The sequence below is a fragment of the Sorex fumeus genome, unplaced genomic scaffold (genome assembly GCF_029834395.1).
Source record: "Sorex fumeus unplaced genomic scaffold, SorFum_2.1 ptg000007l, whole genome shotgun sequence".
Lineage (NCBI taxonomy): Eukaryota > Metazoa > Chordata > Mammalia > Eulipotyphla > Soricidae > Sorex > Sorex fumeus.
Genome location: NW_026606064.1, coordinates 59,087,686 through 59,114,206, shown reverse-complemented (window position 1 = coordinate 59,114,206; position 26,521 = coordinate 59,087,686). Strand labels below are relative to the sequence as shown.

Genomic DNA, 26,521 nt, shown 5'->3' with positions numbered 1-26,521 from the left:
TTGACCAATCTTGTCAGATAAATGTTGGTTTCATTTGCATGACATTAAAAACATACTTTGTGTAGGAATAGTCACCTACTTTACAATGTTAAAAAATATTTACATGTGAGAAAGATTCAGGAAGGCATTTGATATAAAACATACACAGTATGCTATTTTAATATACAAATGCTTGAAAAAAATACCCATAAGAATTACAAAAGTAGCATCATCAAGAATTTACAAAAGTTTCTGTTTTTCTTAAAGGTCATTCTCATCCTTTGGGATGTACAGAAATTATGTGGTTTACACAGTTTTATTCACATTCAAAACATCACGTTTTAAATGTTTTACTCATAGCATATACAGTACAAAATGTTTCCATAGGAACATAGTAGAACCTGTCACTAGTGGCCTGTTGCAGGATGGCTTCTAACAAATCAGTTAAGCCATTTTTAAAGACACTAGTTTAGCTTATTGCTTTGTTAATCAAGTTGTTTTAATCCCCCATATATAACTTTATACTAGATTCTACCCACAAAGGCTCAAAGAATTACCAGATAATATATACCAATATATATAAAACAACTGTTCTGATTTAAATGAAGTGTCCTTACTTAACTTAGAACCAAGAATAGTAATTTTAAGCTAATTATCCTTGTGATTGGTACTGTTAAAACTGAGAGCAAAGTGCACAGTGAGTGGAATCATAAACAATCCTTCCCTGATCATTTTCAACTTCTTTCCTTTGAGTCATGCTGCCTGAGAAATGAGAACTTTGAGATCTGGTTAGATACCAGAGTAGTTTCACAAATCAAACACACAAGAGCCACGCGTGGGGTCCCATGTGTGAATCAAGGGAGCCCCCCTTCCACTCCAACAATGGGCACAATTCACTATACAGAGCCTCTGTGAAGAGTGGGCAGGACCCGCGTCCGGGAAATAAATACTAGATCTTTGTTCAGATCAAATGGATGTCAAAAATCAGCCGTATTCGAGGGTCGGGGGACCACGCACAAGGTTGAAATAGCCGGCCAGTGCTCCCAGATCTATGTAGAGAGACCGTTGCCTCTTCAGCATCTCAGATTCCTCAGTGCTTCCTGTGCAGGAAGAATCTGAAAAAAAAAGGAAACAGAAAAATTATAATAATAACAATAAAGCAAATGACCAAGCAGCAAGAAGAACTGTTCGCTCTTCAAAAAAAAAAAAAAGAATATTTGGGACCTAATGAAACAGCACTCCTGCTGAAATTGTACTGAAGACCAGCACAGCACTGAAGACTTATGGGCACACTTAGATGAAGAAAACAGAGTTCCATAAAGAGTTAATGATAAGACATTAGCTACATATTCTGGCATGCTTTCTAATATTCCAGATGGTTCTCTTTAACCACAGAAAATCAGACAAGCAGAATGCAAATGAGCATTCCAGGCTTGATATCTGGATTGGAACCTAAATGGATGAAGAATAGTACACACTGGAATAATAAAAATAGATACTACTCTTTTCTCCTGGCCTGTTCAATACTCTTGGAATGCACTCTGGCATTCCTACATGGAAAAGATTCCTTCCTGGCAGGATTTTTAAGCAAAGGAAGACAGAAGCAAGTTGACTTCAGACTCAATGTTTTATCTGTCCAGAGAAAGCCTTGGTGACTCCGAAGCAAGGCCTGGAGTGGTTAGTCGTAGCTGAGTGAGACAGAACTTACACTTGGCATCAGGAAAAGTGTCAGGCCTGGTTGTTTTTTAAAAGGCAAATGATTGTTACAGTTACAAAAAAGAAAGAAAGAAAGAAAGAAAGAAAGAAAGAAAGAAAGAAAGAAAGAAAGAAAGAAAGGGCAAAACAGAATACTTCTCATTATCTGTGTTAAACTACATTTGTACCGCACACCTTTCATACATGGTCGGTACCTGAGCCCATCTTGTTTTTATGCTTTGACTAACATTCATGCTGAAATTTCTCAAACAACCATGGCACCGAAGAAGTCATTTTGGATTTGTTTTTTTGTTCAGTGAGGCCAGTCACCAACTCCATCAGAGACATGACAGAAGTGGAAGGGAAGCCAGAGGCAGCTGCTTGGAACACAGCAGGGAGTCATACCAGTAATGTTCTCCGGAAGTTCCAACTCCTTCCTGCTCAGCAGTCTCTTCCGCTCAAAGAGGGCTGAATCCAGGCTCTGACAGCGGGGCTGGTCCTCTCTGGGGGGGTTCAGGGCATCATGTTTCAGTAGGTCTGCGGCCCTGGGCCTGTGATTGGGGTTCCTCTCCAGAGCTGCCTCCATCAGTTCTCTCATACCAGGACTGCAGTCATCGGAAATATCTTCTAAAGGAGGAGCCTGCTTGTGGATCTAACAACAAACACACTCTTAGCATTCCTGGTGTGGAAATCCCCCCCTTAAGGAGAAAAGCACTTGAGCAAAATTTCCCACTTCAGGACCCACAGCAAATGCATCCCATCCCCTTAAACAGTGGATTTCCAAAGAACCCTGCATTAAACCCATCATTTGGTTTAATGAAGTCAAAGATAGTGCTAGGTTTGAATAAACAGTGACAATTTTATAGCTAGGCCAAGGGATCAAGGGTCACAGGGCGATGACAGGACTGTCTCTGCTCCCAAATTTCTCACTGGTATAAAGGGAATTTCACATGCTACCACATGCTCGGTTAGCACGGGAATCTAAATTCTATGATCTGTGTATGTGTGTATCAGTGTTCCAAGACACATATAAATTGCTTCCTTCAAAGGTAACCGATGCAACTAAGTGACCATTTATTACTACACACCTAAAGGAATAATGTAAACTTCTACCCCATTCACGTAAGTAAGTTTCCACTAAAATGGTCATGTTTTCTTAGGAAAAATGGGGTTTCCCTCCCCAAGGACAGCCTTGCAGCTGCTTCTCCCAGGGGCTTTTTCACCACTTTCTCCTCAAGTATGAGTGTTACTGGAGAAAGAGTAGGCTGAGGTGGTTTTCCCCTCTGGCTGAACCCCACTTACTATGTACAGGTAGGAAGGGTAAGCCGAGCGAGGGTAGCGCTTGACCCACGGTGCGGTGCCTGTCTGCATGTGGATAAGGGTGGCCCCCAGGCTGTAGATGTCTGCTTTGGTCGAATGACCCCTGCACAGGATCACCTCTGGACTCATGTAAATCTGAAAGAGAAATAGGAACCATCTGTCAGACACTTTTCATTTATCCGGGATTTCTTGTCCCCAACCCAATTCTCTGGCTCAGCAATCTGCATCAAATGGGTTGCATAGGGTAGCCCTCTAGAAGAAATCAAGGAGAATATTGCAGATATTCCTGGGAAACCTTTGGCCCAAAGTGTCCCTACAGGCAGACAAAGTCTGCAAAATTTGCACCTTTGCAAAGTCTCACTGCACACTCAATAGGGCAGGCCCAGCACAGAAGGACCCCTGCAGCCAATAACCCAACAGCAGGTTCTGCAAACCATCGTCTGCTGTAATTTATTTATCCAGTAATATATCAATTTTCCTATTAAAAGAAACTCTTTAAGTACACACCCTCACCTTTTGGTGACCTAAATGTGATGTCTGTAACACCACAGAAACAGTTGCTGACCTTTCTGTAATAAATTGTGAAACCTTTGAACATCTACTGTAATGACATAGGTAGCAAAAGTACCAGGGGAGTCATTCCATGAGTCGGAGAAAAGAACTTTGAGTGCAATAATGCAAAAGTGATCATCTTAATTATTCATGTCTGTAAACAATGTATTTCTCCCTACCAGGCAGCCTATGGCAAAATAATAAAGGCATGTCAATATTAAAGTTGGCTATATTCTGGGTAGTTCTATGAGTTTTGATGCTGAGAAACCAGGGCTAGTTTTACACTAGTTTCTCTAAGTTTATTTTTAGAGGTTGGGGAGCCCTGGTTTACATCCCTGTCAAAAGCCCTGGTTTACATCCCTGTCACATGGGCTGGGAGTAACTGCCCAGCCACCAAATGGAGAGTAGCATCTCTCAGTTCTCTTCCACCCCTCAATAACTACAACAAAAAAAATGAGGTGCTTGGTTTCAAAATTTAAAAACAAAAAGAAAAAGGCAAATGGTTGTTAATATCCTAATTTTTCACATGTAGCTTGAGAGAGCTGTTAAACTGTCTGCATTTGACTATGGAGAATGTTCCCAGAACCATTTCAGAGTCATTTCTGGGTAAGCACAGAATTGGCCAACAAAACCCAGGAAATGGCTCAGTTTCCTCATCCTGATTCTCCTCAGCACACTTTCGGGTAGGCTGCCTTGTGCTCCTGCGCTCCCTCCCCTCCTAGGTCACTCCTCCTGCCTTCTCTCTGTCTGTCTCAGCAAACTGACTAAACCCTGCTCCTTCTTCTCAAACGTTCCCTGCTAAGTTCAGTCAGAGTACTTGGACTTGAAGGGCTTTCTTACTAAGTCCGATCACAATGTTAGCCATAAATACTAGGGCTATCCAAGGACTGACTACCCACGTCTTTCTTCTTCTCTTCTTCTCTGACTCAAGTTTCAGCACAGTGGACACTTCTGGAAGCAATAGCGGGTCCTAGAACCTCCCCTTAAATGCACAATTGGGGTGGCAGTATGGTCTACCTAGTGACCTCAACATGCATGGTGCAGAGCTCTGGACTCCTCTGTCCTGCCAACAGCAAACGAGGAAGGGCACGGTGTTCTGGGGCTTTTTGGGCTAGTGAACTGCAGGCATGAAACAGATCTGGTATAGCAACCAAGCAAAGCTCTGAGCAATACAACCAGAACAAGGGAACCGGTTGCTGGGGGTCAAGCCCTGCACTTTCCAACATGTTTATTAAATAGGCCAGAGAGGTGGAGTACAGAGGTTGAGGTGTTAGTCTTGTGTGTGGTTGACCGTGGTTTAATCCCTGGCATTGCATATGATCCCTGAGCACTTCTGGGCATGCCACTAACTCAAAAAGAAAAAAAAGAAAAAAGAAAGAAATAGAAAAAAAAGCCAACATGCTTACAAGAAAGGGCAAGAGATTTTGTGGGTGTGTCTATGTACCCACACATATTATGAAGTCTATGCAACTTATATCAAGGAAGATCAACACAAGATTCAAAGTAAGGGTTTCGTTTTGTTTTGTTTTTGTTTTTGGGTCACACTCAGCAATGCACAGAGGTTACTCCTGGCTCATGCACTCAGGACTTACTCCTGATGGTGCTCAGGGGACCATATGGGATGCTGGGAATTGAACCCGGGTCAGTTGCCTGCAAGGCAAACACTCTACTCGCTGGGCTATCACTCCAGCCCCAAAGTAAGGTTTTTTAAAACAACAAAAATACCTAAGGTCAGGGGATGTAGATCAGTGATAGAACACAAACCTTGCATGTATGTGATCCTACATCTAATCCCTGGCACCAGAAAAAAAAAAGTAAAAACACTATGAAAGTAATTTTATAAGTTATTTGCATTCATACTTTATCCTATGTACCATGTAGTTCAAAAACAGTAGTCTTTAGTACAGGCCAGATAGCTTTGTACACATACCATATGGTTACAATATAGTGGTCTAAACATAAATGAAAGCTGAGAGAGAGAGAGATCAAAAAGGTGACCTCTATTTGTATTTCTAAGCTATAGTGTATGGATCACATGTAGCTATGCTACAGCCAGTGGTCAGGTTCTAACAGAAAGCATAAGTGTATAGTTGATATTGACTAATTATAGCTTATTGGTACTTTAAGTTTGAGGAGCAAAAAATAAGTTTTCTGAAATGCTTCTTTGGTAACTTCACAACCTTATTTTTATCAAAATTCCAATTCAGGAGCTAATGAGTAAATGCATCTCATTTGTGAGCCAGTTTCTGAATCCCAAAGCCAGTTTAACATGTTATAAAAATCAATTTACATTTGCTGAAAAAAATGTGATCCAGAAGTAAGCACAGGGTGATCATGCCAAGCTCAGGCCTACATTCTTTTACTGCTAGAGATTCTTAGTAAGGGCATGTCTTTCTCTAGTTATTACAAAATGTTCAAATTGATCACACTTCTGGGAAGAGAAAGGTATTTTCTCTCTTTCTGACCATAAATAGCTTGTTTCTCAAACTGACTCCTAATAAATCTAAACTTCTGACAACTGCCAAAATAGGCTGAAACATTTCTTCCTCCCCAAACCCAAAACATCAAAAGCATTCTTAGCTTTTGTGGTTGGGTGATTGAGTCTTAAAGTCTGGGACTAAACAATCTTTAACAAAGCCTACAATTTTCTCATCTGAATATTACTCTGCTGAGAAGATTATCAATAATCTTGAGTCCTTTTCAGAGTAACTTCAGTAATACTAACAAAAGCTAGGATTTCTTCTGCTGCCCAAGGGACATTGCTATTTTGTTTTTGGATCTTCCTGGCAGGCTGGGGAGATCATATCGGGTGCCAAGGATTGAATTGGGGTCAGCCTCCTGCAAGGCAAGTGCCTCACCCGCTGTCCTATTGCTCAAGCCCCAGGGGACACTGTGCTTTGAGGAATTTAAGAAAAAGTGGATGCAGACTGTGAAATGAAGCTATAATTTTTTTCCCACTGCAACTGAGCTTAATTAAAGGTTGTCACTTTGTTGATCCTCAAGCCAAAACTGGTGATCTGGAAGCAAAGGTGTACCCATGAACCCATTCTCCATTCCCTGTGAACAGAGAGACAACTTTCTATAAACTCTCTCTCTGAGAGGGAAACAACTTCCATAGGTATTACTCTTTCAACTTTCAACCCCAAGGCTATTAGACCCTGTTGTGAATAAATTCAAGGTTTTTTACTAATTCAGGTAAATTTAAACTAGGTCCTTTCACTCACTGTATCACTGTATCACTGTCATCTGGTTGTTCATCGATTTACTCGAGCAGGCACCAGTAATGTCTCCATTCATCCCATCCCTGAGATTTTAGCAGCCTCTCCATACTCATCTTTCCCCAATGCTGTTGTATTGGATGCTCTTTCAGGGTCAGGGAAATGAGGCCCGTTATTGTTACTGTTTTTGACATATCAAATATGCCACGGATAGCTTGCCAGGCTCTGCCGTGCGGGATACTCTCAGTAGCTTGCAGGGCTCTCCAAGACATAGATAGATAGATAGATAGATAGATAGATAGATAGATAGATAGATAGATATAGATATACATATGGATATAGATATAATCTATATATAGATTATATATATATGAAAGATAACAGAGAGACAACCTTCTACAAACTCTACAAACTCTAACAAACTGAGTGAAATATATATATGTATATATGCATATATACATATATATATTTCACTCTATGATTTGTTGCCTACTGTCTGAACCCCATCAAATATGGTGTGGTAATTATGGAAAATGGGCAGGGAGTATCTTATGATATGTTGTGCAGTCCAGGAATATGTTCACTCATATGTCCTATCACTCACAAGTCCTTTCACTCAAAAAAAAAATGCATAAGTACTTCTAAGATCTTGGTCCTGCTGGGCTTACCCCCTGGGCCATCCCCAGTCCACACAGGAATTTGACATATGACCAGTGCTTCACAGACACTTGCTCTACAAATCAACTCTCCAGCGAACAGTGTGACTATTCAATTCAATGGGTTATTAGGAAAAATGCATAGATGTGAGACTGCATTTCTCTGTTTCTCATTTGGATCCAAGTTTTTCAGTAATGTTTATAATTGGTTTCACAAATAAGTAAGATGTTATAGCCAGCTTATATTTCAAATGGTATTTATTTGTATAATAATAAACTTGAAGCTTATTATAGGATTTCCTAAGATTAAAGACAGGTCTGAAAAGTTGGTTTGCAATAAATATTATTTAATGACTATAGTAATTATACAGTAATAGACCCAAAACAGTAATATTAGTTATAATATATATGTACATATATATTAATTTTAAAACCTACATGGTGGTTAGACTTTAGCTTTTAGACTTGAAAATCTACCTCTGGGTCCAAGTCCCAGATCTGTCTCTGGTAAAGTGAATTTGGGCACTTTAATTTAACCTCCTTAATCTTACTTCCTTATTGTAATACAGGAAGGAATGACACTAGTATTTACTAAGATAATAGTAATTACCAATAGTAGAATAGTTGTAAAAATTGAATAATGCAACTCATTTAAAGCACAGAAATGAGTATCTGGCACAGAGCAAGAAATCATTGAACGTGGACAATGATTTAATGTAATGTTTTTCTCCCTTACTTTGTTCTCTTTCACAGTAATTTAGAAACATCCTTTTTTTTTTGACTCTTAATAATTTATTGGCCACTTTTGTGTGGATATAATAATTACCTCTGTTCCTCGGAGGTCTTTAGGAAAATAGATGTCTTCAGTCATTTGAACGCTCAGGCCAAAATCCACTAGAACGGCTTTTGTAGACATGAAAACAATGTTGCTAGCTATAAAGAGAGACAGGTTTTCAGTATGGAATCGTTCATTTACCCATAAACAAAATGATAACATTAGCTAGAACAATGAGTCCAAAATCAGAATAGATTAAAATGCTTCTTTGCGACGTAGGTTTAGTACATTCATAAGTAGAGAACAAAGCTAGACAAGAATTAGAAAAATCTATTGATAAATTCAGATCCATCAATAGCTCTGTTAATAAATTATGATAGATATTAAACAAGGTATGTATGATAGATAATACATGCTATTCTCACTCATCCACTATTTATTCATCTGCTGATGAATGGACAAAGAAAATGTCACACACACACACACACACACACACACACACACACACATACACACACACACACACACACAAACACACACACTCCAACCAGGAAAAAAGGGAAGAAATCTTGTCATCTGAAATAACATACATGGACCTTGTGCTAAGTGGAAAAACTCAGAGAAAGACAAACACTGTATGAACTGACTTGTATGTGGAACTACAAGGCCCTAACTCAGAGAAACAGAGAACAGACCAGTATTTGGCAAGGGTGAGAGTGAGGGAAGAAAAAAACGGGTGAAAGTGGCGAAAGGGTAAAAACTTCCAGTTATGAGATGAACAAAACCTGGAACTGTAATGTACATTTGGTGACTATAATCAAGAATTCTGAACTGTATACTTGAAAGTTGCTAAATCAGTAGATTTTAAATCTTCTCACGGCAGGAAAAAATTCATAACTACACAACATAATGAATTTGTTAACTAATCTGATAGTGATAATTATTTGCCATATATTACATAGCTCATTACATCATAAATATTTAAACTTATACAATGTAAGATGTCAGATATATCTTGACATGTAATATTATAATATGTCTCAAAAACTGGAGCCTCAAATTTTTTAAATAAGCACACTATTACTAAGTTACTTTCCTTACAGAGAAAAGTAAAATACCCAACTTTTTCATCAAAAGTGGTGCTAGTCCAATTTTTCTTTAGATATCAAGGGTTCACAATGACTCTCTTGTCTATTTCCCTACCATCTCTCATTCACAGAAATTAAGTTAAGACTGAATTAATGAACTGTTGTTGAATGGGTGTTCAAAATTAAAAAGCTATTTGTTTCTCAAAAATGTGTGCGTATATGTATGTTTCTAAGCAAATTGCTCGAGCGGGCCCAGTAACGTCTCCATTGGAGACTTTGTTGTTACTGTGTCTGGCATATCGAATACTCTCGGTAGCTTGCCGGGCTCTCAAATTACTATTAAAAAATTTAAAAAAATTTTTTTTTCTTTTTTGGTTTTGGAGCCATACCCGGCTGTGCTCATTGCTTACTCTTGGCTCTTAGAGAGAATCACTCTTAGAGAGCTTAGGGAATAATATGCTGTGCTGTGATCTGGCCTGAGACAGCCACCTGAAAAACAAGCGACTAACCCACTGTACTACTGCTCCAGCCCCCAGGAAATTACTATTTTAAACAACTTATTTACTCTAGCTTAAGTAGTACTTAATCAGCTGTGCAGCCATGATCTTTTCTAGAACACCTGGATAACCATCCTTCCTATAACTCTGAAAGATCTAGTGACAACATTTGATTCTAAGAATGTGGCTCAGGAACAGAGGGGAGGAAGGTAGTAAGGGATCAGATAAAAGGGAGAGGCCCACTTGTTTCCAGTCTCAATGCCCTAAAGGGATGCATAAAATGAGAACTCACGTTTAATGTCATGGTGTATCACTTTCTTTGAGTGTAAAAAATCAAGTCCCTTGAGAACATGCTTTGTCACCCAGATGATTTCAAATTCTCTCATTGGTCCACAGCTCTCCAGTTTCTCCAGCACAGACCCTCCCTCGCCTGCTTCCATGAAGAGATGGACAGTTTCACCCCAGAGAACGGCACCATATAATTCAGCAATGTTCTCATGCCGAAAGCAAGCTTGGATCTCCACATCGGATGGCTTAAATTGATCCACTGGAATCTAGATCACAAAAACACAAGTAAGAGTCTAAACAACCCTCAGAAAGAAAATATATGCATAAGATAGGGCAACCCACCAACCTAAAGGGAAGTAAATTTCTCAAGGATATTCTTGAAAAATTTTGTATGAAGCTGTGCTGCTGAGTAAAAATCATGTTTACTTTAAATCTGTCCTTCTATATTATGTCTGCTTTAGGCAAACAATTCATAGTAACATTTTTTTTAAATAAGAAATATACATTTGGAGGAGCACACCTAAGGATGTTTGGGACAACTCCAGAAAAAGTTCAGGGGTCACTCAAAGCAGTGATTAAGGTACTATCCGATGCTCAAACTTGAACTTGAGACTTCTGCATGTGCTCTAACCCCGTAAATCATCTCCCCCACCAAATATTATTTTTACTTACAGTGCCAAAATCCAGCCAAAGAATTATGCATGATTAGATCAAGGCAGATAATTTCAATCTGTTGTATATATAATTTCTGTGGTATTAGATTTTAGTTTGTATTTTGAAGATATTATATTTCACTTTTAAATCGCCCACATCCCAACTTGGGTATGCATTTCCTTTTCTTCCCGTCACGAGGTTCTCTACTCTCTCTAGCGAAGCCCACATTTCATAATGAGTGTGTTTTCTTTTCTCTTTCTTTCAAACCAATGACTTACCAAAAACTATATTTATATATAGTACATATACATATAATATTATCACAATATCACAAAATATCTTTGGTTGCACAATTGATGCTCAAAGAATATAAGTAAAATAAGTACGGGCCAGGAATTCTAAGGAACATCAGAAATGATTAAATGTATACTAATGTACAGCAACAACGTGAGCTGTATATAAGTATGCAATATCTACAAAACACAGCATTTGGATTAAAAACATAGATTAGACATAGTTTATGCCTCCATTGGTTAAAAAAAGAAAACATTTTTGGTATTTCTGTTTGTTTATATGTTTTGGGCCACACACAGTGGTGCTCAGGGCTGACTACTGGTTCTGTGCCCAGGGATCACTTCTGGAAGGCTCTTGGTAACCATAAGTAGTTCCAGGAATCAAACCTGGGCCAGTCACATGCAAGACTGTCTTTCTGGCCCTGTTGGTTAAAAAAATAATAATTACATTTACATTATATCCATAGAAATTTTCTAGAAAAATATGTAAGAAGGAGCCAGAGCAATAGTGTAGCAGTAGGCCGACCCAGGTTTGATCCCGAGCATCCCATTCAGTTCCCTGATCACCACCAGGAGTAATCCCTGAGTGCAGAGCCAGGAGTAACCCATAAGCACTGTTGGGTGTGGCCCCAAAACAAAATAAACAAACCAGAAAAGAAAAATATATAAGAATCCATTAATAGTAGATGCCTCAGCCCACATATTTTAAAAATCTGTTTGAGGTTGCTAATTATCTTGCATAATTTTTTTTTAAGTTTTCCAAGGGTGGGACGGGGAGGTAGCAAATAAATGGGAGGGACCCTGAGACAATGGTGAAGGGAAGCTAGCACTCCGGTGGAGGGTGTGGTGTTAGGACGCTGAATGCATGAAATCCTATCATTAACAGCATTGTAAGTTACAAATGGGGCTAGAGCGATAGCACAGCGGTAGGGCGTTTGCCTTGCACTCAGCCAACATAGCCGACCCGAGTTCGATTCCTCCGCCCCTCTCGGAGAGCCCGGCAAGCTACCAAGAGTATCTCGCCCGCACAGCAGAGCCTGGCAAGCCACCCGTGACATATTCGATATGCCAAACACAGTAACAACGAAGTCTCCAATGGAGACGTTACTGGGCCTGTTCGAGCAAATCGATGAACAACGGGAGGACAGTGAGTGAAGTTACAAATCAGTGTCTCAAATAAAAAAATCAAACAAACAAAACACTGTCCTCCGTATTGAATACATCACGGGTAGCTTGCCAGGCTTTGCCATGCGGGTGAGATACTCTCGGTAGCATGCTGGGCTCTCTGAGAGGGGCAGAGGAACCGAACCTGGCTCGGCAGAGCTGGCTGCGTGCAAGGCAAATGCCCTACCGCTGTGCTATCGCTTCAGGCAAAAGGTAAAAAAAAAAGGTAAAGGCCCTCCCGTTGATCATCAATTTGCTCGAGCAGGCCCAGTAACATCTCCATTGAAGACTTTGTTGTTACTGTGTCTGGCATATCGAATACTCTCGGTAGCTTGCCGGGCTCTTCGCTCCAGGCAAAAGTTTAAAAAATTTTTAACTTCAAAATTAAATTTAGGTTATAAAGGAAACAAACCTCCAAAGCTATTTTCTTTGACTTTGTGGTGAAATTGAAAATCAGGACTCTTTTTCTGTAAGATCTTCCTACAAAGTTCAGATTCTATTTTAAAGAACTTGAACATCTCTCCTCTAAGCACAATGAAGTTTTAAATAACAGATGCTCTATCAAATTCTTATGAAGGAACAAATGAGGCCAACATAGGTATTGATCTTTTAATGACACTAAAAAGAGATTGTGATAATATTCAGCTATAACTCTTATTTCCTTATCTTGTGTAAAAGTGTTTATTTTTATTTTATTGCTCCAAACACTTATAAATGAAACTGTGAAACAGCTGAGGTATCAAAAACAATGAATGTCCTATGAAATGCATCCATGTAACCATTAACTAGATCATGAAACAAAACACGATCTACACGCAGACCCCACCTGCTGACCTTCCTTGTGTCTCTTCAAAAGGACCCATTCTCCCGTTCCCCACCTGCATGGATTTAATGAGCCCGTTTGAGACCTTTATGTATGTGGAACCCCTAACCATAGATCTTATTCTGCGCCTGGCTGCTTTGGGTCCAACCTACTGGTCATGAGATTCATCTGTTATTCTCTTCGCTGTACTGTATCCCATTGTGCAAGCGTACCACATTTCAGCATCTGGAAACTTCCCAGTCTGGGCCTCTTACAAACAGCCCTGCTATGAGCACAGCATTCGCTATCCTTGTACATAGCTTTTGGTGATCATGTGTGCATGCTGCTTGGGTGTGTACCTCGAGGAGTGGAATTGCTGGGTCATTGGGCGTGGACATGTCCAGCTAAGGCAGATACTGTCAAAAGTTCTCCAAACAGAGGGCACCGTGGCAATATTACTTAAGAAGAAGAATGGAAGTTTTTTTGATAATGGGGCTATTTAAATGGAGCCTTTTGTTTGCAGGCCTGCCACTGCTCTGGCTCCCTCCACCGGAAGGAATAAAAGAACAGCATATGCAGTTGCTCCTAAAGGCTCCCTCTACCCCATTCTACCTCACCACCAAAGAGATGAGGTTATCAAGCTGGGTGAAGGAATTCACACTTTGCTTTCTTGGGGCAGGGGTGGGGAGGAGAGAGATGGTATTTGGGTCACACCCAGATGTGTTCAGGGCTTACTCCTGCCTCTGTGCCCAGGGATTACTCCAGGTGCTATTCAGGGGTCTATATGCAATGCCGAGGATCGAACGTGGGTCAGCCGTGTATAAGGCAAGCAGATTACTCACTGTATTCTCTCTCTCTGGCCCACATTTTTTTTTTCAAATCAAGACAAACTAGATGAAATTAACTATGCATTTATGCAGACCTGGAGGTTGAAAGACCTTGCTAGCAAGTAAATGCATAACACAGAGACATTTTGGGACATGATTTGAGGGATGCAAATAGACAAACAAAAGTCACAATGCCAAACATGCCTATCTATGTGTAACCTGCAAGTGTGCATTGTCTGGTAATGAAAACTTACCAATTTACACGCCATTCTTTTCTTAGTCTTCATATCTTGTGCTAGGTACACTTTTCCAAAGGCCCCCCGAGGAATGAAATCAGAACCAATATTCCTGTATGTCAGTTTCCAAGGCACAAGGAGAACATCAGAGTCTATTTGGTAGCGCCCATTTTGGGGTGTGATCACCTACAACCAAATAAAAATGCAGAAGGAGAATGTCAGCAAAGTGTTCTGCTAAGATCCACCCATTAGAAACTGGTTACTTCAGACTGCATTCCTACACGCAGGGTTTGAAATTAATGTCCCTGTGTAATCATAACAGTGTACAAAGACTATATTTAGAGCTTCACCAGGACAGAGAAAACATGTAACAGACACATCCCTGGGAAGACCTGATCGTATTTCCATCTACTTATGAGTAATTAATTGCCAAATAGAACTCAGAAAATTATTTATCTAAGGGAGCATGACTACTGCAACCCAAAGGCTGAAAATAAAGATTGCATAAATGTAAACTGCACTGCAAGTTGACTGGTTTCCAACTTAAATGGGCTAACCTGTTAGCCTGCATAGCTATTACTCACACATGCACACAGAGAGAGTGTGGAAATTAACTGATGAGCATGGAAGATTCTGGAAAACAATGTGTTATGCCAGAACTATGACTTGACAGAGCAACATAAAGGACAGAATTACTTCTCATATTCTTACTCATTTAATATTTATTGAGCACATAATACATGCTAGGCAGTGTGTTCAGGATTGAGGAGGCAACTGTGAACAAGAGACAGACCTACAAGAAATTCGTGAGCAAGTAAACGGTTAGAACAAGAGGTTTCAAAACCAGTGGGTTTAGGCTGGAAAGATATATAGGGATAAAGCACCAGTCCCCTGAGCCCCATCAGGAGTAATCTAGGAGTGCAGAGCCAGAAGTAAACTCTGAGTACTGCTGGCTGTGCCCAAAACAAAAAAAAAGTAAAAACAAACTAAAATTTAGATCTGCAGCAGTGCAAGCAACAAAGGTATGTGCACATGTCAAAATCATCCAGCTGGACATCTTTTACTGCATAATTACATATTTGACAATAAGCAAAGCATATCTGAAGCTTATAAAGTGAAAAAAAAACAAAAAGAGAAAATAATTTGTATTTCACATTTTTTAACTTGTTATTCAAAAAGAAAAACAAATTAATGAAGTGGTACACAGGAAGGAAGAACACATGACTCAGAAAGGTTGAGACAGGGCTGATGTGGATAGAACAGTGGGTAGGGTGTTTGCCTTGCACGCAGCCAACCTGGGTTTGATCCCATCTGGTCCTCCATGCACCGCAAGGAGTGATTCCTGGGTGCAGAGTTAGGAGTAACCCCTGAGTACTGTGAGTGTGGCCCCAAACCCAAAAATAACAATAAAATGATAATTTTTTTAAAAATTTGAAAAAAAGGTTGAGAGAGTTCTTTCAGATCAAATATGTCACTCAGTGGTACAGCACCTGCTTTGCATGTATGAGGACCTGGGTTCCTCCCTGGTGTAAAAAAAGAAAAGAAAAAGTTCTTCTAAAGCATAGTCTCCAAAAATATACTCCTTCCTTAAGTGCAATGAGTAATAGTATGACTTTGGAATATGAATTCAGGAATTATGAAACTATCAGAGTGACACTAACATATTCCAAGCACAGGAGACACCGAAGGGGAATTTGGACCACCTGGGACAAGAATGACATCTGAATCATCAGTAGAAGCAGGCAGCTCTACACACAGGCCCTGGCTACTGCAAGTGTTCAAGTAATCTTTGGGCTTATTCATTCAGGGCCCATCACTGCTAATCTTAGTGACAATCCACAAGCAGGTGGATTTACTATTAGTCAGGGAATAAAGTAGAGATCAACTCTTTTGCTTCGAAATGTGGTCATGACATTCACAAATGAGCTATTTACCAAATGCTGTCCCAGCGCAGAACCTGTTGCAATCCTAAGGGATTATGCATGAGGACAGACCATGGTCTGGCCTTGCAAGAAACATGACCCCTGTTTAACAAGTGCACTACATCAGGTTACCAGAGGCTGCTTCCGACAGCATGCAGAAAACGTGATGAATTTGATCCCTTTCCATATTTAGATAGAGCCATCCCACACCATTCAGCTGCACATCAACTGCACATGTTTATTATTCAACAACTGCCAGGCTCAGAGTCACTAGAGCCTCTAGTTAGCCATTTCAGAGAGAAACTTGGCTTCAGGAAGGTGTTTTGCTCAACCTAATTTGTTGTAAGTCAGTGTGACCAAGTTCTCTTATTCTCTCCCAAAGGACTAACAACAACAATAATAATGTTAAGCATATTATGAGTGCCAATTAAGGACCAGACGTGTACTCTATATCTCAATATGTTATCACATCAAAGCCTCACAACCATCCTATGAGATAAACGCTAATTTCAGCTCCGTTTTACAGAGGAGGAAACTGGCTTCTGCTGGTTGAGCAACTGAAGTTGAGATTCGAACTCCGGTCGGCTTGACCCCAAAGCCACCACTCCTGTTCTTTGGATATGAGCCATCTGTCTTCCTAAAGGCTGTAATTAAAGCTGAGCCAGAAGCAAACCTGACTATTAAAGACCAACATTTATAAGGCAGCAAGCGTAGCTTTACATTCAATTACTGAAAGTTCCCTCATCACTCACCCACCGTCCCTTGCATTCTGGAGACCCTCATCTGACTGCCCATGGCAGCCTTTAGTGATGGTCTCTGAAGGGATAGTGAGAGATGACAAGCAAGCTCTACAAAGTTCCTGGTTCTTCCCTTTTTCTATAAACCTCCTCTAGTTATATTTGAGATGGTTTTCCCTACTGGTTTTCTTCTTTCTACAGCTCCTATCCAACCGTATTATGGCATTCTAAGGCCTCTCTCTGACAAGTCTTCAAATGACCAAAGTCATTTTCAATTGCAGATAAAAGCATGTTTTTGATTTCTTCATCCAGATCCAAACTGGATCCAGCAGTTTGATATGCTTGAGAAAAATACTTTGGTATTTTGGTTAAGCACGGCAGAGCCTGGCAACTCCCTGTGGTATATTCGATATGCCAAAAACAGTAACAATAAGTCTCACAATGGAGACATTACTGGTGCCCCCTCAAGCATAATCGTTGAAAAACAGGAGGACAGTGCTACAGTGCAATGCTATTCTGTTTAAGAATGAATTCCAGGGGCTGGAGTGACAGCACAGAGGGTAGGGCGCTTGCCTTGCATGCAGCCAACATGGCCGACACAGGTTCAATTCCCAGCATCCCATATGGTCCCCCGAGCACCACCAGGAGCAATTCCTGAGTGCATGAGCCAGGAGTAACCCCTGTCAACCCCTGTGCATCGCTGGGTGTGACCCAAAAAGAAAAAAAAATAATGAATTCCAGAAGGGATCATATTGCAAAAATAGCTACCTTTCATTTTTGCAAGATAACCACAGTGAAACAGACATGACATTGGACTCCACTCAATAAGGCATATTATCTAGAACCAAGGCAAAAAAGTTATGTCCCATCCTGCTGGTCACATGAGTGGGTGTCCGACCACATTCAAGATCTGGGCTGTGAGAGGTACTGACACATGCCTGAGTTCTAAGGGCACTTCCTAGATGATGGGGGAAAATTAATAAATACCACCTACCATGCAGGATTCATAGCAGAGATAATTAGAAGTCTTAGTAGAAGAACGTTGTATGTTGTCAACAAGCCACCTGTACTCCCTCTTTGTCCCTAAAGAGTATTAGAATGTGACCCATTTTACAGAGGGGTAAAGAGAGGCTGAGAGGGAGTAAACTGACTAGCACTAGGTGACACAGTTAATCCATTTCTGAATAGAGATACAAACCCAGGCACTTGAATCCATAGTCCCCAGTATCCTCCACTACCCTTTATATATGCATTTTTTTGTTTTATTTATTTACTTCCAAGAGCCTGGCAAGCTCCCCATGGCATATTCAATATGCCAAAAACAGTAACAAGTATCACAATAGAGATGTTACTGGTGCCCACTTGAGCAAATTGATAAACAATGGGAGGACAGTGCTACAGTGCTATTTATTTACTTATTATTTTGCTTTTTGGGTCACACCTGGTGATACACAGGGGTTACTCCTAGCTCATGCACTCAGAAACTACTCCTGGCGGTGATCAGGGGACCATATAGAATGCTGCGATTGAAACTGAGTCAGTCACATGCAAGGCAAATGCCCTGCCCACTGTGCTATCGCTCCAGTCCCATATATATGCATTTTTTTCATGGCTACAAAGTAAAACTAAGAGTAAGAGGACTCAGAGATGGACTGTAATTCTTTACAAGTAAGTGCTCTCGCAACATCAGAATTGGCTAAACACTAAATTAAATGCCTCAGTATATCATGCGCTCTTCATCCTGGGAAATTTTCAAGTACATACCAAAATGTTCCACCAGTTAATGGAGATGGTAAATGTGGTGATTCAAGCATCAGACAGAGGGCTTGACTCAGAGATCCTGAAAGTGTCTTAAGCCCTGAGAGGCCAGGACTCCATGACTGACTCCAAGAAGCAGCAATTTTGCCCCCCACCACTATTAATGAATGTGTGTGCCCCCCCTTGGGCCCTTCAGGACCACATAAATATCCCAAAGTGGAGTACTTAGAGCCTACTTAGATCATTCATTCCCAGATCAGGTTAAGAATCAATCTAGGTTATAAGTAACTTGCATCATGCATTTCTTAGGTTAGTCACCTAGAGTTTCTTCCCTGGGCCTTGCTTGATACAGGAAAAGATATATTAAGGAAAAGCACAACTGGTACACACACACACACAAAACATCATTCAACAGCTGATGCTTCAGGATATTTTTGTTGAGTCCCGGTCCTCCACCCCATCTAATTAACTCCACTGGTATTGTGCTTGTTGGTTGCCTGGAACACACCATGTCTCTATACCTCCAGGACTTTGCACATACACATCTCTTCATCTGAATACTCTTGGCTCGCCATCCCTTTTATCTGGCTGACTCCTAGTCAATACAGCACACTCTAGCATCAAGTTCCCCTGAGAGCCTAACATTTTCCCTTCCCTGCACCCACCCTACTTGAGCATCCCCAACAATAAGGGCGTAGTGGTACTGAGAACTACCACACTACATTATAATTGCCTGTCAAATAGTCTCCCACATTCACCAGGCAGTGCACACAGCGGGTTCAACCTCTACCACCAGCACCTAGAGAAGTATCTAGTATACATTGCAGATATGCAAGTTACATCTAAATGCATGAATACATAATTGAATACATTGACTCATAAGTAAACACACGTTATAGATTGACACCTACCTTGGAGCCAGTTGGTTCCATAGATAATCTTAGCTGACGTTTTGTAAAGCAGAGAGAGAACAACAACTGAAGCCCAGAAGAGAAATTTTTTTGCTAGGCCACTAATTAAATGGACAGCAATGAGAAAAGAAAGGTCTTGGAAGTTGACTGGATCCCAATAGGGCAACGTGTATAAAAAGGACTCAAAAACAAGCCTTGATTCTTTTTATTATCTTCTCTCAGGAAAGATAGGATCAGGGATAGCATATCATGATTTCTGTGACTTTATAAGACAAAACTGGTTTCCTTAATGTTCAGGGACAGACAAGACAATCAGGACCTCCAGACCATTAGGTTAACTGCCTCGTGAGGCACAGGCTACATTCTTGTGAGTTTAAACGCCCTCCTGTATTCCATTCTGCTTGTATATTTTCTTGCTTTATAGTTTATATTCTTTCTTGGTCATATTTAAAATAAATGTCTTTTTAAAACTTTCAATATCTCTTTTTAAAACACATTCTGTTCTTAAATGTCTTCCTTCTATAGTCGTGTTTGTTCACAGAGCCCAAGATCCACAATACTATACTCTTACTCACTGCTAATAAATTTTCACCTAATTTTAAAGTATTAGTTTCTCTTGATAGTCCCAATAAAGACCCACAGCTATCAGTTTGATGACCCAGTGGGAATATAACTGTTTCTACCTCTAAATAAGGAGGAAAAATTTGTTAATTCCTCATATTTTCCTTTAAAATATTCATTCTATCAAGTAAATGTGAAAAAGAAAAAAGCCAAATGTTTCTCAATATAGACATTTATATTATTTGGAACCAGAGTTCTCCAGATATAAGTCAGCTAAGAATGCTTCTAGCTCAAATAATTACTTCCCATGCACAGAAAGAAAAACTATTCACAAAGCATTTAGTCAATTATTGAAAACAGTTTAGCATATCTAAACCAAAGCAGATCATGGATATACAAAATGTAATCTAGTTCCAAATACTGAGCCAGATAGCTGAAAAAAAAACTGGTTTCTAACAAAAAAGTAAAAGTAAAGGCCCTCCCGTTGATCGTCGATTTGCTCGAGCGGGCCCAGTAACGTCTCCATTGGAGACTTTGTTGTTACTGTGTCTGGCATATCGAATACTCTCGGTAGCTTGCCGGGCTCTCCGAGAGGGGCGGAGGAATCGAACTCGGGTCGGCCATGTTGGCCGCTTGTAAGGCGAACGCCCTACCCGCTGTGCTATCGCTCCAGCTCCATGCATTAAATAGCTGACCTAGATTATTGTGCTGTTTTTAATTGATGTAGCTCACACACCAGACAAACAGACATATATACAAAAACAAAATAATTAAGTGCCTTGTCCAACACTACTCATTCAACACTGACCTTGCCCTTACATTAGCCATTCTGTCATTTCAATACACCAAAAGACAAGGAATTAGTTCCAACAGTAAACACACTTTGCTAGTTATCACCTACTTCTTTACAAAATTGTTCTCTAAAAAAATTAGATTACCTTTACCCATTCACCTCTAACACACTATGGGATGGATAGAGTCCTAGGCACACCTAAACAAATCACCTGATCAAGTATTGTGGCAACTAAGTATTGCAACAATATTTTGGATTATTTGCATACTTGGAGTGACAAAGTCAATATATCATTAGTCATTCACACTCTGTCAATTAAAGAGTGAATCTGTCAATAACTATTTAATGGATCTCAACTACATTTCTGCAAGAACTGAACCAGTAACCAAAATATGACATTTCAGGATGTAAACCTTCAAAAATATTAATGAAAAATAAATTCTTTTTGTTTTTGTTTTGTTTTACAGCACACCCAGTGGTACTTAGGGCCTACTCCTGGCTCAAGGATAACTCGTGGTAGTGCTCAGGGGACCATAATAGGTGCCAGAGATTGAACTTGGGTTGGCAGCATGAAAGGCCAATGCCTACCTGCTGTACCACTGCTCAGGCCCCCAAAACAAAGTCTTCACTGGTTTCTTAGATGGAAGTTTCTCACAAAACATTTCTCCTCTGCTGATTTAGTATTTTATAAATCATTCAATTAAAATCCATGCTTCTCCTTATACCTACTTATAAAATTACTACTGAAATTTAATGAAGAACCTTTAAGTAGAATTTTAATGAAGACCTTCCTCAGCTGCCACCCCCAGTTTTAACATGCTGACAATTCTTAGACATTTTACATGCTTAAGACTCATACCTGGCAGTCCATCTAAACCAAGTTCAAGAGCCACTCCGCTATAAATGAAGCTGCAGTTGTAAAGTTGAACACACGACACTCAAGTGACCACGGAAAACACATACCATATTTAATAAAATTCCAGATTCTTGTGGGCGGTGTCCATAAAAGTGCTTGGCGGTATTAGATATATGGTTCGCAAAAGCAAGCAAATCTTCCACAGTACCATATCTGACAGATGATAACCAGGGCACCTCCTGCCCGCTGAGGAGAAGAGAGTCAGAGCGCTCTTCATTTTCATTCCTGTCTTGACACCGGGTCATTCGATGGGGTTCATAAACATCAGGCTCTTCACTCACATAAAGGTTTTCCATAATGTCTATTACATCAGACACGTTCAAATGTTTCATCAACAGATCGATTTCTTCTTTGTTGTCACTTCCGGTGCTCATGAACTCCATTACTGTTCTGCTTTCTCAAAAGTCTGCAAAAGAACATTCAATGCTCTACTTACTATATTTCATCTGAGTTCAGTGAGAAAACTATAATAAAAGGGATGGGTAGGGGCTGGGTGATGGTCAGTGGGGAGAGCGTTTGCCTTGCATGTGGCCAACCCATATTCAATCCCTGGCATCCCATATGGTCCTCCAAGCACCGCCAGGAGTAATTCCTGAGTGCAAAGCCAGAAGTAACCCCTAAGCATCGCTGGGTGTGACCCAAAAAAGCAAAAAAAAAGGGGGGGGGCGGATGGGTTTCTATAGGTCGATGTCTATAAAGTGATGGCTCTGTGTTCACTGTGTGAGGATGCAAAATTGATAGACAGGGAAAATGAGAGGCCTCAGATAACCTTTAGCCCAGTGTTCACTTTGCAGAGGGGAAATTTGAGACCCAGAGAGCTTACTTGTTACTCACAGAGAGTCCTGTGGCATCAGGAACCGCCTCTGGAAGCAAACTTTGCCTAAACAGAACCATGAAGTTGAGCAGTTCAGGAATCTGAAGCCTTTTTACAGCTTCCAACCCTACAGTTCCCCACTACTGCCCTCAGGGCAACTCTCCCAGCACTGAGTTTGATGGCTTTTGTGATTTGGGTGACTTTAAAGGAAAAGAAAAACTTGCATCAAATTCAGAAGCTACTGGGTAAATAAAATTCAGCTAGCTAGGCAAATACAATCCAGGCTCAGAAGCCAGACATCTGTAATATGGATTTGAGTCTAAGGAAATTGAATGATAAGGTTAAATTTATGAAATTATAATGATACAGATGGGAAAGGCAGTTTCTTAAGAAGGGAACTTTTAGCCTAAAATGCTGGTTCTGGTCTGTGTTGACTATGAAAAACAGGGAAAATACATTGAACTTCTAAAGCAGCATTTTTGTGACTTAAAACCTCAATTCTTTAATAACACAAACCTAATAGCTCAAGGGTCCCAGAAGGTTGACTTAATATTTAGATCAATGACTCTCTAAATGCTGTGATATTATAATGAAACCAGGCTAGTCAAATCTATTATGTGCAAAACATGGGTAAAACCATCCAACTCAAAAGTCCAGATGCTGTCATTCTTAAATAGAAATCAGGTGCCATATCTGGGAATCTTTAAATGAGAAAAATTAAATAAACTCAGGGTGGAAAATGATGCTCTTGTTCCTGACTTTAGAACATCTCCATTGCCAAGGATTAAAGATAAAAGGATTTAAAAGATCTAAGAGAATTTGGAAGCAGGAATGTTTACTTAAACTATTGAGCTCTTGAAAGCACAGCCTCTCTCTCTGAAAGATGTTTTGGATTCTTAAAAGCACATGCCTCTAACACATTCAGCACTGGAGCAAAAAAGCCACAGGCCTCAAACAACCTTGGAGGTCAAGTACAAAGTTTTCAGAAATATTCTACCTGGAGGCCACTAGCACCTGCATGCAGGGCCTGGCCAGCAGTCTCAGCCTAAATTGCACTTGAGAAAAGAACCAAGTTAGGGACCAGAGCAATAGTACAGTGGGTAGGAGGCTTGTGTTGCATGAGGCTAACACAAATTAGATCTCTGATATCCCCTATGGTCCTCCAAGCACCACCAAAAGTAATCCCTGAGCACAGAGCCAAGAGTAAGTCCTGAGAACAGCTGGGTGTGGCCCCAAAGCAAACAAAACAAAACAAAAGAACCAGGTTAGAGTCCTCTTTTATTCAGGTTAGTGTCATTTTTCTGATGCGCAGGCAAGTTGTGACTAAGGCAAGCAGTCTGGAATCATGTCTGATAGGCTCTTTAGATTCACACTGGATCCTCCTCTATCTGGGTCCCTCGCTGATTGTCTGTCTGCATGATCTCTGGAGAGTGCCTTTACCCTCTGCACCTCAATCTGCCCCTCTGTGAAATGGAAAGAACATCAACACCTAGTTCTTAGGATTAAAGTAGATTGTGTGTATGAGGAGCTTGGAACATGTCTGGGGCAGCATAAAATAAGCAAAACAGGTATGACCTCCACCTGCAGCAAAGCAGAGCCTAAGCCAACACCTCTTTCCTTATCTGCAAGTGTGATAAGGCTATCTAGTATCTAGTCCCCTGGTTTGTTTCAAAGATTTATGTAAAACAACAGAACACAAAAAAGCAGAATCCTTTTGAGTGCTCTGAGAGCTGGTATCACTCTAGCTCCATCTAGAGAGCAAAGGGGCCACCACCTCCCCCACACCGAAACCTTGGGAGGGAGATGGTGATTCAGACTCTTGGGAGTCTGTTGAATTATGAAAGGAATTTCTTAGGTTAATGGAGGAACATTTCACTTAGAGCCATGCAGTTATAATTTCTGCTTGCAGAATATACTGAAAAACAGAAGTTTAAACAGAAACAGCCTAAGTAAAGAGCCCACTGGCTGCAAAGGTTCAAGGCTACTGGAATGACTTATCATAAGTCATCCCCGTAGAGAAAATGGGAGAAAATGAAGTTCTCCGGGAGCCACAAGGCCAGAGAAAGAAGAGAAGGAGTTCAGACTGTTGATAAATCAAAGAGGGTTCATACTGTTGATAATTCAGAGAGGAGAGACAGATTAGATTTTGGTTTGCAAATCCTGCAAAAGAGCCTCCTTTATCTGCAAAACGTAAGAGTCCTAAAGTCTGAGCTGGGGGGCGGGGGGGGGGGGGTAGAGGGGCAGGCAGGCAGGGAAGGTGATGAACTTAAGGCAGAGTCCACTGCCCAGGTTTAATTCCTTAGCAACACTGGCATCCTCTCACGAAAATCCCAGCTCCCCAAGCAGTCCCAATGTCCATCTGCCACAAAACACTCCTGTCCAAACCTTCAGCACTTCCAGGCCCAAATAAAGCATTTCTAATGATTTGCGAGTTACTCACCAAGTTATTCACCGTCAGTACTCATCCTGAAGAGGTGGTCTATGAGCTCCTACCTGAGCTATAAACCAAGACTCCTTGCCAAACAGTTTACAAGAAAAATCCTTAAATCTTGCTTCAACCCAGAGCAGGTAACTGTCCATTTTAACAAAGACGGATCAACATTATTTGCCTCTGAGTGTTTCAGAATCAGTCATAAAGCCCAAGAGAAATCCTCGTCCTAAATCCTGATTGCTTTTATCTACAGAAACAAGACCTAAAGATTTCCTGGCAAGTGTGAATGAAAACAGCTCAGAGTACAGGCATTAAGGATGTTTACACCTTGTGTAACTTCTCAGTTAAACATGTTTTCTGTCAGATCAGTACCTTACCTGTCAGGGTACGCCTCCTTACATTTCTCCTCGGCAGGAAGACTACACAACCGGCTGTATAGAATCAAAGCCATCAGGCTTCAAATCGCCTAGAGACGTTCCAACGTTCCCGACACAGAGCAAGTCCGTGAGCAGTGACAGCACACAAGCCTAACCCATCAGACAGCTGGGGTGCCTGCTGCCATCAGACTAATTTGCCTAACCCTGACAAATACATGACTCAGGGCACACATGTGCGAAGCAAGTCTAGTGTTCCTTCCCCTACTTTTGAACCGGGAGCTGTTCCTTTATTCTGGGCGGGGATGAGTCTTTCCAAAAGTGCAGTGAACGGAAAGCACAACGTGAAAGACAGCTCGTGGGCTTCCCAGTTCACTTTTGGTACAAATCTTGGGCTCGCCTCACTTTCTTCTCCGAGCCGGAGACTCTCAGAGTGCTGATGGCCGGGGGAAACACCTGTGAAATCACAACCCGCGGACCCCATAACAGCAAACGAGCTGCATTCGTGCTCCTTTACGACCGCCCTTGAGTCGCCGAGGAGCAGCAGAAGTGGGAAAAAAAATTAAGATTCAACTCTTCAAGAGAGGCTCCTGGCTCCGTCAATCCGCTCCCAGTTCCCCACTCGCTTCCTCCCAGGCCAGAGGGAAGTTGAAAAGGCTTGGAAGCGACAGACCCCCACATGCCCGCGTCTTGGGGACCAGGGCCACTCGTGTCCCGAAGCCAATCTCGGAGGTGCACTCACCCGGTGTCAGCTGGCGGGATGCAGTTCACTAGGGCTGGGCAGGGGCAGACGCGGTGACAGCGAGTCGCGGCCGCCCCGCGCTCTGTCCGGACGCGCACTGCCTGCGCGCTAGGGATCCGGGAAGGAGGAGGAAGAGGGAGGAGCCGCGAGTGTACACCCCGTGAGACCCTTGCGCAAGGTGCTTTCCAGCACTGCGGGCTGCAGCTGGCGACCCGCGCGGCCGAGCGTGGCTCCGCAGTGAGGGCAGTCGGTGCGCCCCACCTTGGAGAATCTTGGGAAGGAAGAGCGCGCGGGTTGGGTGTGTGTGTTTGGGGTGGGGGGGTGGGGGGTGGGGGAAGGAGGTTCCCTTAGGCTGCTGGAGGGGTGGATCCCTTCTCTTCCAGGGTGCAAACCTCGATGGGAGCGCCCAGGAAGGTTGCGATCACAAAGACACCCCTCCACCTCCCAACTCCCCGAAGTCGGGGTTACCTGCTGCAGCCGCCGTGCGCCCCCACGGGGGTGGCGCTCCAGACGCCTCC

At 41.4% G+C, this 26,521-nt stretch overlaps 1 protein-coding gene across 2 annotated transcripts; it reads right to left on the bottom strand.

The window, feature by feature from the left end:
• Positions 1-26,521, bottom strand: MAP3K8 (mitogen-activated protein kinase kinase kinase 8). Of its 2 annotated transcripts, none has more exons than XM_056134339.1 (8): positions 26,472-26,521; positions 21,690-22,048; positions 14,063-14,230; positions 10,073-10,334; positions 8,247-8,353; positions 2,977-3,129; positions 2,080-2,326; positions 1-1,094 (listed from the first exon to the last, which is right to left on the bottom strand). In XM_056134339.1, exons 2-8 carry the CDS (start codon positions 22,023-22,025, stop codon positions 964-966), a joined length of 1,404 nt encoding a protein of 467 aa, XP_055990314.1. In that variant the 5' UTR covers positions 22,026-22,048; positions 26,472-26,521; the 3' UTR covers positions 1-963. The 2 variants fall into 2 exon arrangements, with proteins under 2 accessions (XP_055990314.1, XP_055990309.1); XM_056134334.1 differs by lacking the exon at positions 26,472-26,521 and adding an exon at positions 26,004-26,154.

Coding starts and splice junctions, on each gene's coding strand:
- MAP3K8 (XM_056134339.1), bottom strand. CDS start 22,025: ATGGAGTTCATGAGCACCGGAAGTGACAACAAAGAAGAAATCGATCTG. Junction 10,335..14,062: donor AAAGAATGGCGTGTAAATTG/GTAAGTTTTCAT, acceptor TTTGTGATCTAG/ATTCCAGTGGATCAATTTAA. Junction 8,354..10,072: donor GATACACCATGACATTAAAC/GTGAGTTCTCAT, acceptor CTCTCTTTATAG/CTAGCAACATTGTTTTCATG.